The sequence below is a fragment of the Balaenoptera borealis genome, assembly GCF_965194805.1.
Source record: "Balaenoptera borealis genome assembly, chromosome: 8".
NCBI lineage: Eukaryota > Metazoa > Chordata > Mammalia > Artiodactyla > Balaenopteridae > Balaenoptera > Balaenoptera borealis.
This window is the reverse complement of record NC_138865.1, coordinates 40,928,733-40,941,737: the sequence shown is the minus strand read 5'-3', so window position 1 is coordinate 40,941,737 and position 13,005 is coordinate 40,928,733. Positions and strand designations below refer to the sequence as shown.

The following is a 13,005-nucleotide window of genomic DNA, read 5'->3' as shown; positions in this document are numbered from 1 at the left end:
ACTTAGGGACTCTTTTACATACAACCCTATGAGAAGTATTCAAGAAGCCATAATAACTTTGTAATAGCAAAAACCTAGAAACAACCCCAATGTCAACAGGAAAATGGATACATAAAATGTGACGTGTTCATATGATAGAAAATTAATTACACAGAAGCAAAAACGAAGACCTATGGCTGTATGGATCAATGTGAACAACCTCAAATACATCATGTTGGCAGGGGGAAAGTGAGATACACAAATAGAGTATGATTCCATTTGTATGAAAGTCAAAAGTAGGAAAAAACTAAGCATACATTACTTGTTGATGTATGGAGTACATTTATGAAAGCAAAATAAGAGAATGAATAACCTAAAATTCAGAATAGCATAGAGAAGGGAGGGAGGTAGTCTGGAAGGGTCAGGTTAGGAGACTTGAGATCATCTGGTGATGTTCTAATTCATAAGCAGAGTTAGGGGGTCCTGGGTGGTTTTTCAACTACTCTTTAAATTATACATATATTGAATATACTCTTTTATATATTATACATTTACAATGATTAAAAGAGAAACAATTCCTGCCTTTTTAGTAAAAGAATTATTGGGTGAAGTACTATGCGATCTAAAAGCACCATTGAACTAAACAGAATAGTCAGGAATATAAGAGATATCCATGCAGAGCAACCTTTTACCAAACTCTCCTGTTCTGAGCAATATATAACTGTTTATATTGTGAAGCAGTATATATATATTTTTCACTTAATATTCATCAACGAGGAATTCTTATGCTCATTTTATAGATGAGGATTTTGACACTCAAAGAGGAAAAGTAACTTGCTCAAGGTTACTCAAGTATTAAGTGGAGGAGTGAATGCAAACCCAAGGCAGCCTGATTCCAAAGGGCTTCTCGGGACCTGCGCTACCATCACGACCAACATGATATGGTCCAGGGCCGTGTGCCTGCTCTCCTGGATGCCAGGCTGAGCATTTCCAAATGACATGGTTTCTATTGGTTCTTCTAGAAAGCATTTTTCAAATTCTAAACATTTCATGTTATCAGTGTTGAGGCACTCCATCCCAGATGACAGATATTTAGATCTGATTAGAGAGCAGTGATATCTTCTTTCAATCTAGGTCAGAGATCCCCAGACTAGAGTCTGCGGGCTAAATCCGGATCACCCCTTGGTTTTGTACAGCCCTGGAGCTAGAAATGTTTTTTCCATTTTTAAATGGCTTGCAACAATCAAAGAATAATATTTCATGCCCTGTGAAAATCACATGACATTCAAATTTCAGTCTCCATAAATAAAGTTTTATTGGAACGAAGACACAGCCATTTGTTTGGGTACCATCTGTGGACATTGTCATGCTACGATGGCAAAAATGAGAGGTTGTGACAGAGTCCATATGTTGTGCAAAGCCTAAGATATTTACTAAATGGCCTAGGATAGGAAAAGTTTGCTGAACCCTGATCTAGGAACTGAACACAGGACTAGGAAACAACTGAAGCTGTCTGTTTGATTCCATACAATGGTGATTAAAAATAGTACCTATCTCCAAGATTTGGTGTAAAGAATAAGCAGTTAACAGATGTAAAGCCATTAGACTAGTGTCTGGCACAGAGCATGCTCTCTCCTCGCCCTCAGAATAGCATTTGTTCCCTTCCTAGCCCTGCATGTGACTGAAATCAGAAATATGACTTGATTGGAAGTGTCAGGAAGCATGCCAAGATATTTACAGTACAGCAAAGGCCTCTCTTCAAAATAAAAGTCCTCGAACTGGTATCATTTGCGTTGGGTTTGACTCAGATCTCCAATGCCTAAGCATTTCAAAGACTTAATCTAAAAATTCATACACAGAGAAAAGCTACAAATGTTCAAAGAAGGAAAAGGGTTCAAAACCAATGGAGAAAAGGTAGAGACCCTGATAGCACTAAGAAACTCCCGAGTCCCCCTGACTCACTGAGGAGGAAACCATTTAATAGTCAGGTTTTCAGGAAGACATTAAGATCAATTAAATAGAAATTTGTTTTCCTTTCAAATCTCCCACTGGACATTTGTTTCTGGCCAAAACTTTGTTTGGTAATGGAAAATAATGATTTTCTATCCTTTAAATCTGGCACCAGGAATTGTTCTGCTAAGATTAATAGTGTCTCTAATGAGTCATTTAGAGACAAAGACCAGTGTTCAGTTGAATTCTTTTTCAAGAACTAACAATTCTCTAAAGATATACTTTTCTAATAAACTAGGTGGGGTCAAGTAATTATGTACTTAGCTATGTATCTCCCTTCTGCCTGTCTTGAAAACTTTTTTTGCCAAGAGAAACACTCTCTCTCTTATTGATCCTCCTTCAGCATACCATTACATAGTGTACAAAGACGTACAGCATCCCAAGAATGAATGCAAATTATTAGTGGACGTTAATTGTGGAGTGAGGTGTGGGTCTTGACAGCAATGACTTGGGCTGCTTGGAGCACAGCTGGACAGGGAAAGGGGTGGATTTGGCTCCACCTGAACCATTTGGGTCTGTGAGCTCCAGAATTAAACTCTTGGGTAAAAGACCAATAGAATGGTCTGCTACCGCAAAGTAGAATTCTCAACTTGAGTTAGGTTAGGTTTTGCTGCAACTTGGTTGCAACTTTAGAGTTTGTTTACCACTGGCTCCAAAGCTTGCAAGTGCACTCAGAACTTGCCTTTCAGCAGGGCTTAGGATCTTAGTATCCACGAGACTCTGGAGAGTTCTCTATGCTTTATGGCTTGGCTGCCAACTTTCTGAGCTGCAGGAAATCTCCTCTGCTCTCCAGTCGCACCCACGGCTCTCTGCACCTCAGATGACTGTTTTCCTTCCTGTGGTCATGTCCCCCACCCTTGGCAAGGGATGTCCTGCCCTGGCTGAAGGTCTGCAGTGCCTCTGAGGGGTTTCACTCAGCTCTCCTGCCCTGTCTGACGTTGGCATACTGCCCCTCTTCACTCAGTGAAGGCCTGGGGTCCAATGGTGGTGGGAAAGTGCAACTCACTCTGTAGCTGGAGTCTTTGGGGCCCCAATCAGTCAGGTCAGCCCACTCGTGGTCACTAAAGCCTTGTTAAAGGTTTGGCTCGTTCCCCTTGCCCCCCACCTCTGGCATATTCCTCCTCCTCCCACCACCACCAGAGGTAAAAGCAACAGCACGTCTCTGCTGTCCCAGGAAGGGCATTCTGGATTTTAGTACCTTTAGGTTTCTTTGCATCCTTAGCTCTCAGATGGGTTTTAAAAATATGACTTTGTAGTTTATCTAGCTTGTTGGTGCTGTCTTGGTGTTAGGGGGAGATCCCTCTCTCGTGCTTTCCACATCCTCACTGGAAGTGAGAGTCCCTAGTCTGTCACTTCTAACTCTTTACTTAGGGACATTATCTCTCCTAAGCTCCTTGGGGAACATTAGGGATTGCATCTGTGCAGAGCATTAGATAGAACACTACAAATTTGGGTGACTGCCATGATATGGGGGAGACATATGGTGATGCTCTGGGACAGGGGCAAGACACATAGAAGAACAGCCACTTAGAAAGACATCAGAGTGCTTTACAGGAACACTTAGGTTTCAGGTCAAGTTCTATTGCTTCACAACTGTGTAGCCTTGAGTAAGTTAATTTCTCAGGCCTCTGTTTCCTTATTGTTAAAAGAAGGTGGTTTCAAACAATCCAATGGAGGACGGGGGTGAATTGACTGAGCAGGGATGGTGGTGACTCAGAGAACAAATGATTCTTTTAAAGAGTGCTGCTGCTGTCATGTAGGTGACAGGCATGTTACCAAATCCCCCAGTTGCAAGTAAAGCTAGAACTTTATGGAAGCTGATTCCATTTTCCAAAACTATTATTTGGCCAAAGAACATACATCTGGGTGAGAGTGTAGTCCAAGGGCTGTTATTTTTTTTAATTAATTAATTTATTTTTATTTATTTATTTTTGGCGGTGTTGGGTCTTCACTGCTGCACGCAGGCTTTCTCTAGTTGCGGTGAGCAGGGGCTACTGTTTGTTGCGGTACGCAGGCCTCTCACTGCGGTGGCTTCTCTTGTTGTGGAGCATGGGCTCTAGGTGTGCAGGCTTAGTAATTGTAGCTCGCAGGCTCAGTAGTTGTGGCTCGCGGGCTCTAGAGTGCAGGCTCAGTAGTTGTGGCACACGGGCTCAGTTGCTCTGCGGCATGTGGGATCTTCCAGACCAGGGTCGAACCTGTGTCCCCTGCACTGGCAGGCGGATTCTTAACCTCTGCACCACCAGGGAAGTTCTAGAAAGCTAGACATTTTTGAAACTATAAATCCTTGCCAGGAAGCCATGGCACATGATTTACAGAGATTGTGAGCCTTGAGAAATAAAAAGAGATACTGACTCTGTTTAAAATACACTCAGTGTCATTATTACTTCCAGCACAAACCTCACTGCATTAGATCATTATGGGGGTGGCTAATCCGATAATTTTTCTGCTCTTTAAGGGCAAGGAATATACTTCATCAAACCGCTTCACCGCCAATTGAGCTTTCTGAATATTTAAAAGCCGATGACCTGTTACTGAAGCTAATCCAAAGGTCTTTGCTTCTAATGAGAAACCTGATGAACTATCTGAGTAGAAACTCCAGGAAAACCTCCAGAGAAACTATCACGGTTCCTGATAGTGAAATCAATCTCATTCTTGATCTTCAACCCCCTCTGAGGACCCCCCAGGACTAATGGTATGGGTATTCCCTCTTAACCCAGATGGTCATGATTAAAGCTGTGGAAAACAGAAACCAAAAGAGTCAAAAATAACAACTGTCACATCCCCAGGGATGGTTGCAATGGCTTCCTCCAGCCACCAGAAGGCTCTAGAAGGAGGAATAACCTATTTCTAAGCAGTCCCATTGCTAGGATCTCACCTCTGCATACCAAACTCAAATAAAATCTATAAATTAAGAGATTATTTCTTATACATAGTTTTAAAAACAAATATGGATCTTTTGTCTCAAAATTATCTGTAGAGTCAGGATAGTGAAGCAGAAATTGATTCTAGACCTGCTCTACTAGACCTTTAAAACAAAGGTCAGCAAACTAGAACCCATGGATCAAATCCAGTCCACCATCTGTTTTGTCAATAAAGTTTTAGTGAATCACAGCCCACTCATTTATGTATTGTCTATGTCACTCTACAAAAGCAGAGCTGAGTGGCTGCAATAGAGACCATACAGCCCAGAAAGCCAAATTTATTAACTACACCTGATCTAGAAGAATTATTCAGCCTCAGTGAGTTTTAGCATAAACATATATTCAAAAATGTGAATCATATTGATACATATCTACATTCTCCAGTTCACAGGTTATTAAGAGACCCAAAGATGCCTTTATAAAATCTTTCTAAATAAAATTCTATTAGCTATATACCTATTGGAATGGCCAGAATCCAGAACACTGAAAACACCAAATGCTGGTAAAGATGTGGAACAACAGGAACTCTCATTCATTGCTGGTGGGAATGCAAAATGGTACAGCCAATTTGGAAGACAGTTTGGCAGTTTCTTACAAAATTGAATATACTCTTACCATACAATCCAGCAATGATGCTCCTTGATATTTACCCAAGGGAGATGAAAATTTATGTCCACACAAAAGCCTGCCCATGGATGATTATACCAATTTTATTCGTAATTGCCAAGACTTGAAAGCAACCGTATGCCCTTCGGTAGGTGACTGGATAAATAAACTGTGGTACATACAACGGAATATATTATTCAGCAATATGAAGAAATGAGCTATCAATAAAAGACGAGCAGGAATCTTAAATGCATATTGCTTAGTGAAAAAAGCTAATTTGAAAAGGCTACATACTGTATGGTCCCAACTATATGACATTCTGGAAAAGGCAAAACTATGGAGACAGTTAACAGATCAGCAGTTGCCAGGGGTTAGGGAGGAGGGAGGGATGAATAAGGCAGAGCACAGAAGGTGTTTAGGGCAGTGAAAGTATTCTGTATGATACTATAATGGTGGATATACGTCATTATACTATTGTCTAAACCCATAGAATATACAACATCAAGAGGGAACCCTAAGGTATCAATGTAGGTTCATCAATTATAATAAATGTTCCACTCTGGTGGGGGATGGATGATGATATGGGGAAGGTTGTACATGTGTTGGGGCAGAGAATTTAGGGGAAATCTGTATACCTTCCACTCAATTCTGGTGTGAACCTAAAACTCTTCTAAGAAATAAAGTCTATTAAAACAAAAACTCTATTAGTCAATGAGATTGTGAAGGCCATTAAGAGCTGTTTGCCAGCTGTTTCCAGTCTGCACCTTCTGGACACCTGATAGAACTGCACTTCCTTGCTGTTGGGTGGGACCACGTGGCTAGTTCTGGCCACAGTGGTAAAGCAGAAGTGATATGTATCACTTCCAAGCTGAAGCAGGACCTTTCACAGCTCTCTTTTTCCTGGCAAACTCAAGTTTGTGACTGACCCGAGTGAGAATGACTAGTACAGCCCCCAGCTGACCTCTGGTGGGTATACAGCAGAGCAAGAAGTAAATAAATAAATGAACAAACAAACAAACCTTTCTTGTTCTAACCCACTGAGCTTTTGGAGTTGTTTCCTCAGGAAAATCTAGTTACCTTGACTGGTACAGAGATGATCAATAACTATGATATTATATTTGCAAAACTATGTCTTCTCCCCCGCCTCAGTCAATGATGTGGCACATCTGAAGAAGCAAACCTCACCTAGCCACGAACTTCAATCTTCACTCGCAAATCTTTTCAACATTTAAAGGAATCTAAGCACTTAGTCCATGCAAACTCTTACTAAAACCTTGGCCTTATATTTTCAAGCACCTCAAAATTCCAGAGTCTCTCTCCCTCTCTCTCTCTCTCTCTCCCCCCTAAATAACTCCCTTATTAATGCCTGTCTATCAATCCATCTTGGGTCCACCTTCAAGCACTGTGTAGCCTCCTAAGGAGGAAAGTTCTTCCGCCCTGATTCATTTTCTCCCAAGAATCACAGCTTTAGTACCTTCCACAGAGAGCACAGGAGAAGAAGGATTCTAATCAAGTAAAAAGGCTGGAGAAGATTGTGAACCCACAGAGCTAATCCTGCTTATCAGGCAAATCATGGTCATTTCTGCTAATGTCTGAGTGTCTCTATTGGCATCTCTTGTTTTCTTTCTTGACTGGGTCAGAAACCGGGTAGGGAGCAAGAGATTATTTGGGGGGGGCGGGGGGAGCAGGCTCAAACCCCAACAAAGGCCAACTGGAAACCATTCAGGAAGTTTCCATAACAACAGATCATTGATCACGCATTATCCCCTTGCTGTGTGGGAGGGTCATGAGTGCTGTGATAACCTTGGAGAGTAAGATGGTTAACACCTTGGTGCAGCCTCATATGGGTCTCTTCCATCTATGACTCCTTCCTGGAACTGTCAGGTTTGCAGAGCAATCCAACCAGAGGTCCAATTCCCACACAAGAAGATTGATACTTTCATGACCTGTGTGCAAAGGGCTCGCTGATCCCCCAGGGCAACCTCAGTCTCTGTAGCAGGTTTCCAACCTATTCTATTGATAGAAAGTCCCTTCTCTTCTGCATTGTCAGCTTGCCTGCTCTTCTTATCTTTCCATCCAAACCTGAACTCTCTCTCTGCTGCATTGATGCAGAAGGAAACACATGACTACTTAAGGAGAAAAAGGAGCAAAAACACATAGGAAAATACCCTCTGAATGTCTCTTTTCAATATCACAGGCTATCTGGCTGTTTCATCCTCCAGACATACAACTTTGACTTCTTCACAAGGGCTTTCTGTGTGTTACAAATGTGTTGGGCCACAGGAAGGCAGCTTTGGCCAAGCCATGGAGTTTACTTCCAAGGTCTACAAACCATAGCTGACTGTTGACTCTGTCTATTCTCTAGATGCATGAAGACTACTTTCAGGGTTGTCAACAAATTCGGATGCTGGCACAAGGTCCAATCTACAGCTTTCTTATTATAAAAAACAATCTGGAATCTTCTTGGATCCACTCATTTGCTCATGAAATCCAGTGGGCCACCAAGTCTTCCTGCAACATCTCTCGAAATCCTCTTCTTTCAGTTTTCTCTACTCCAATTCTTGTTCAGGTCCCCAGCATGTCTTGCCTGGATGACAGCTCTAACTGATCCTCCTGCCACAGTCTCCACCCTCTGGGCCATCGCCATCATGATCACTGTGGAACATCAATGTGACTACCAGGTTGCCTTACGGCTGCTCAGCACAGGGGATAAGAGCATGGGTATGAGTGTCAGGTAAGAGCAAGGTTCAAGTCCTGACTCTGCTACTAACAGTGCAAGTCCTTCAGCCACTCCAGGCTGTGCTTTCTTCACCTCAGACAGGGAACAACAATAGCACCAACCTCGTAGAGTTTGGGAGGACTGAGTGAGGCGATGCATGTAAGGCTCTTAGCACAGTGTTTGGCATCCAGTAAGAGCTCAATAAACGTTTATTATTGGGCTTCTCTGGTGGCACAGTGGTTGAGAATCCACCTGCCAATGCAGGGGACACGGGTTCAAGCCCTGGTCCGGGAAGATCCCACATGCCGTGGAGCAACTAAGCCCGTGCGCCACAACTACTGAGCCTGTGCTCTAGAGCCCACGAGCTGCAACTACTGAAGCCCGTGTGCCACAACTACTGAAGCCTGCGCACCTAGAGCCTGTGCTCTGCAACAAAAGAAGCCACCGCAATGAGAAGCCCGTAACCCGCAACAAAGAGTAGCCCCCACTCTCCACAACTAGAGAAAGCATGCGCACAGCAACAAAGACCCAATGCAGCCAAAAATTAAATAAATGAATAAATAAATTTATATATTAAAAAAATGTTTATTATCATATGTTCTGAGCATTTGAGACCCTGCAAATTCTGGTCACAGCAGACCGTTCAATCCCCTTCCCCTACCAGTCTGCATAGTGGATGTGACTGCTTCATCCTGAGGATCTCACCCTGTGCTGCTCAGACACTGCTGGTCCACAAGCCCTCAACTGAAGCACTGGAACTTTACTTTTACCTCTAGCATGCTTGTTCCCAAATTGTAGAAAGAGTAGGCAGACTGTCATATTTTCAACAAAGCTTTCATTGGGAGACAATGCCTTAAAATTATCCATAGAGATGGTATGTTGCTTTCTGAAATCTGTACAATTTTTGATATCTAATCATCTTTACCTCTTAAGGACAAAGGTCATCTTTTTAAAGCTGAACTATGCTGCCACCTTTAATGCCCACATGTACACTCTTCTCAGAATTACCAGCAGGGGGAGTGCCTGCACAAAGCAGGGATCTCAGCACTCCCTCTCAAGGGGACAGTTATTTGTTCCAGGATTCATAATCCAGTGATACTATGGTTTTTTGTGTGTGTGTTTTTTTTTATGATTACCAGAAGCGCAGAAGATGGGAGCATCTCAACACACACAGTTCTTCATCCATACTTGTCATAGCAGAGCCCAGGCTTGCTATGATTATCAAAATGAATTTTCTGTGACTTGCAGGGATCTATATTCTAGTTACAGATTAGAATACCTGAGTTACCTGGATTCCAAATTGGTGATGATTCCTATTCATGCTTCATTTCCTTCCTCGTAGCCTATGCAGAACAGAAGCATCACAATGCTCCAGAGCACAGACTCTGGAGCCAGGCTGCCTGGATTCAAATCCAGCCTCTGTCACTTGCTAGCTGTGTGATCCTGGGTAAAATGCTTAATCACCCTGTGCCTCAGTTCCCTCATCTGTAAAATGGAAACAATCATGGCACCTATCTCCTAACTTGTTGCGAAGATTAAATGAGTCAATATGCACAAGTACTGAGAACAGTGTCTGGTCCACAGTGAATAAATACTGTATGTGATTTCACTACTCCTACTCCTCTGTAGTTATCAATCGTCCTGGAGCATCACAGACAAGGAAAAGAGAAGCAGATGCTGAATCTGTCATCTTGAAAGCAGATCAGGAAAGGAAACCTTGTCAATGGATTCTACTCTACTTGGAGTCAAAGCTTTCAGCAATGGCCACAGTAGGGGAAGAGGCAATGCAAAATTCAAAATAGAAAGGATTACTTATTTATCCTAGATTTCATGTTCAGAAACTCAGGGTTGTTAAAACCCAGAAGAAAGTATATGGCTCTAATAACTGCTGATGGTTCATAAACAGCCACACAGGGGACCCCACATTATTGAGATTGTCATTGATGGAGGACCTTGATAGCACCCAGAAATACTGACCTGCCACCTGAAAGAGTCTACCCATACATTACAAATATTCTTCACAACACGATTTCCACATTCCCTGCAATAAGAACACTTTCTCACCTCTATCATTTCTACAAATGTCTACCCCTATTACCTGAGTTCATTTTTATGAATTTCCACTATTTTTCTTTCCAGCTTCTGTGACTGCTTGGGGAAAATCTCAAACTCACTGATGTAATTCTCAGGATGCTCGTCAGGATCATAGTCACCGAGCTCAGCTGCAACCAGAAAAAATAAAGAGAAAAAGAAAGGTTAAAAACAACAAGAGCAGTGTCCTTGTCCCCGCACTGAGCCACAGTGCTCCCTCCCCCCCCTCTTCAGGAGACCTTCCAACACTAGCAGCAATACGGCAACTTCTGTCAAGCCAGAAAGATAAACGTTTGGGTTGCTTTGGCTGTGTGGCTAACAGGGTCTTCGTGCTCTGGCCTGGTGTCAGGCCTGAGCCTCTGAGGTGGGAGAGCCGAGTTCAGGACATTGGTCCACCAGAGACCTCCCAGCCCCATGTAACATCAATCGGCAAGAGCTCTTCCCAGAGACCTCCATCTCAAGGCTAAGTCCCAGCTCCACTCACGACCAGCAAGCTCCAGTGCTGGACACCCCATGCCAAACAACTAGCAAGATAGGAACACAACCCCACCCATTAGCAGAGAGGCTGCCTAAAATCATACTAAGTTCACAGACACCCCAAAACACACCACCGGACATAGTTCTGCCCACCAGAAAGACAAGATCCAGCCACATCCTCCAGAACAGAAGCACTAGTCCCCTCCACCAGGAAGCCTACACAACCCACTGAACCAAACTTACCCACTGGGGGCACACACCAAAAACAACGGGAACTACAAACCTTCACCTGTGAAAAGGAGACCTCAAGCACAGTAAGTTAAGCAAGAGAAGACAGAGAAATACACATCAGATGAAGGAGCAAAGTAAAAACCCACCAGACCAAACAAATGAAGAGGAAATAGGCAGTCTACCTGAAAAAGAGTAAGGATAGTATTCAGAGTAATGATAGTAAAGATGATCCAAAATCTTGGAAATAGAATAGACAAAATACAAGAGATGTTTAACAAGGATCTAGAAGAACTAAAGAGCAAACAATGATGAACAACACAATAGATGAAATTAAAAATTGTCTAGAAGGAATCAACAGCAGAATAACTGAGGCAGAAGAATGGATAAGTGATCTGGAAAATAAAATAGTGGAAATAACTACCACAGAGCAGAATAAACAGAAAAGAATGAAAAGAATTGAGGATAGTCTCAGAGACCTCTGGGACAATATTAAACGCACCAACATTTGAATTATAGGGGTCCCAGAAGAAGAAGAGAAAAACAAAGCGACTGAGAAAGTACTTGAAGAGATTATAGTTGAAAACTTCCCTAATATGGGAAAGGAAATAGTCAATCAAGTCCAGGAAGCACAGAGAGTCCCATACAGGATAAATCCAAGGAGAAACATGCCAAGACACATATTAATCAAACTAGCAAAAATTAAATACAAAGAAAAAATATTAAAAGCACTTTTATAATATTTATATATTATTAAATATTATATAATTTATATAATATAAATTATATAATATTTTTAATATAAAAATACTAAAAGGGAAAAACAACAAATAACATACAACGGAATCTCCATAAGGTTAACAACTGATCTTTCAGCAAAAACTCTGCAAGCCAGAAGGGAGTGGTAGGACATATAGAAAGTGATGAAAGGGAAAAACCTACAACCAAGATTACGCTACCCAGAAAGGATCTCATTCAGATTCAACAGAGAAATTAAAACCTTTACAGACAAGCAAAAGCTAAGAGAATTCAGCACCACCAAAACAGCTTTACAACAAATGCTAAAGGAACTTCTCTAGGCAGGAAACACAAGAGAAGGAAAAGACCTACAATAACAAACCAAAAACAATTAAGAAAATGGTAATAGGAACATACATATTGATAATTACCTTAAATATAAATGGATTAAATGCTCCAAACAAAAGACCTGTGTCTGGTTGAATGGATACAAAAACAAGACCCATACATATGCTGTCTACAAGAGACCCACTTCAGACCTAGGGACACATAAAGACTGAAAGTGAGGGGATGGAAAAAGATATTCCATGCAAACAGAAATCAAAAGAAAGCTGGAGTAGCAATTCTCATATCAGACAAAACAGACTTTAAAATAAAGACTATTACACGTGACAAAGAAGGACACTACATAATGATCAAGGGATCAATCCAAGAAGAAGATATAACAATTGTAAATATTTATGCTCTCAACATAGGAGCACCTCAATACATAAGGTAAATGCTAACAGCCATAAAAGGGGAAATCGACAGTAACACAATCATAGTAGGGGACTTTAACACCCTGGTTTCAGCAATGAAAAGATCATCCAAAATGAAAATAAATAAGGAAACACAAGCTTTAAATGATACATTAAACAAGATGGACTTAGTTGATATTTATAGGACATTCCATCCAAAAACAACAGAATACACTTTCTTCTCAAGTGCTCATGGAACATTCTCCAGGATAGATCATATCTTGGGTCACAAATCAAGCCTTGGTAAATTTAAGAAAATTGAAATCGTATCAAGTATCTTTTCCGACCACAACGCTATGAGACTAGATATCAATTACAGGAAAAAAAACTGTAAAAATACAAACACATGGAGGGTAAACAATACACTACTAAATAACCAAGAAATCACTGAAGAAGTCAAAGAGGAAATGAAAAAATACCTAGAAACAAATGACAATGA

At 41.5% G+C, this 13,005-nt stretch overlaps 1 protein-coding gene and 1 long non-coding RNA gene across 5 annotated transcripts in view; one reads left to right on the top strand and one right to left on the bottom strand.

Annotated features, from left to right (window-relative positions):
* FRMD3 (FERM domain containing 3) overlaps positions 1-13,005 on the bottom strand; it is a 380,805-nt gene that overhangs the window by 78,811 nt on the left and 288,989 nt on the right. For all 4 annotated transcript variants that reach the window (XM_082401188.1, XM_082401187.1, XM_082401186.1 and 1 more), the window contains one exon: positions 10,334-10,457. In XM_082401188.1, coding sequence (XP_082257314.1) covers positions 10,334-10,457 — 124 coding nt within the window. The remainder of the gene's footprint in view (positions 1-10,333; positions 10,458-13,005) is intronic.
* LOC309633029 overlaps positions 1-13,005 on the top strand; it is a 329,590-nt gene that overhangs the window by 244,605 nt on the left and 71,980 nt on the right. The window lies entirely within an intron of this gene.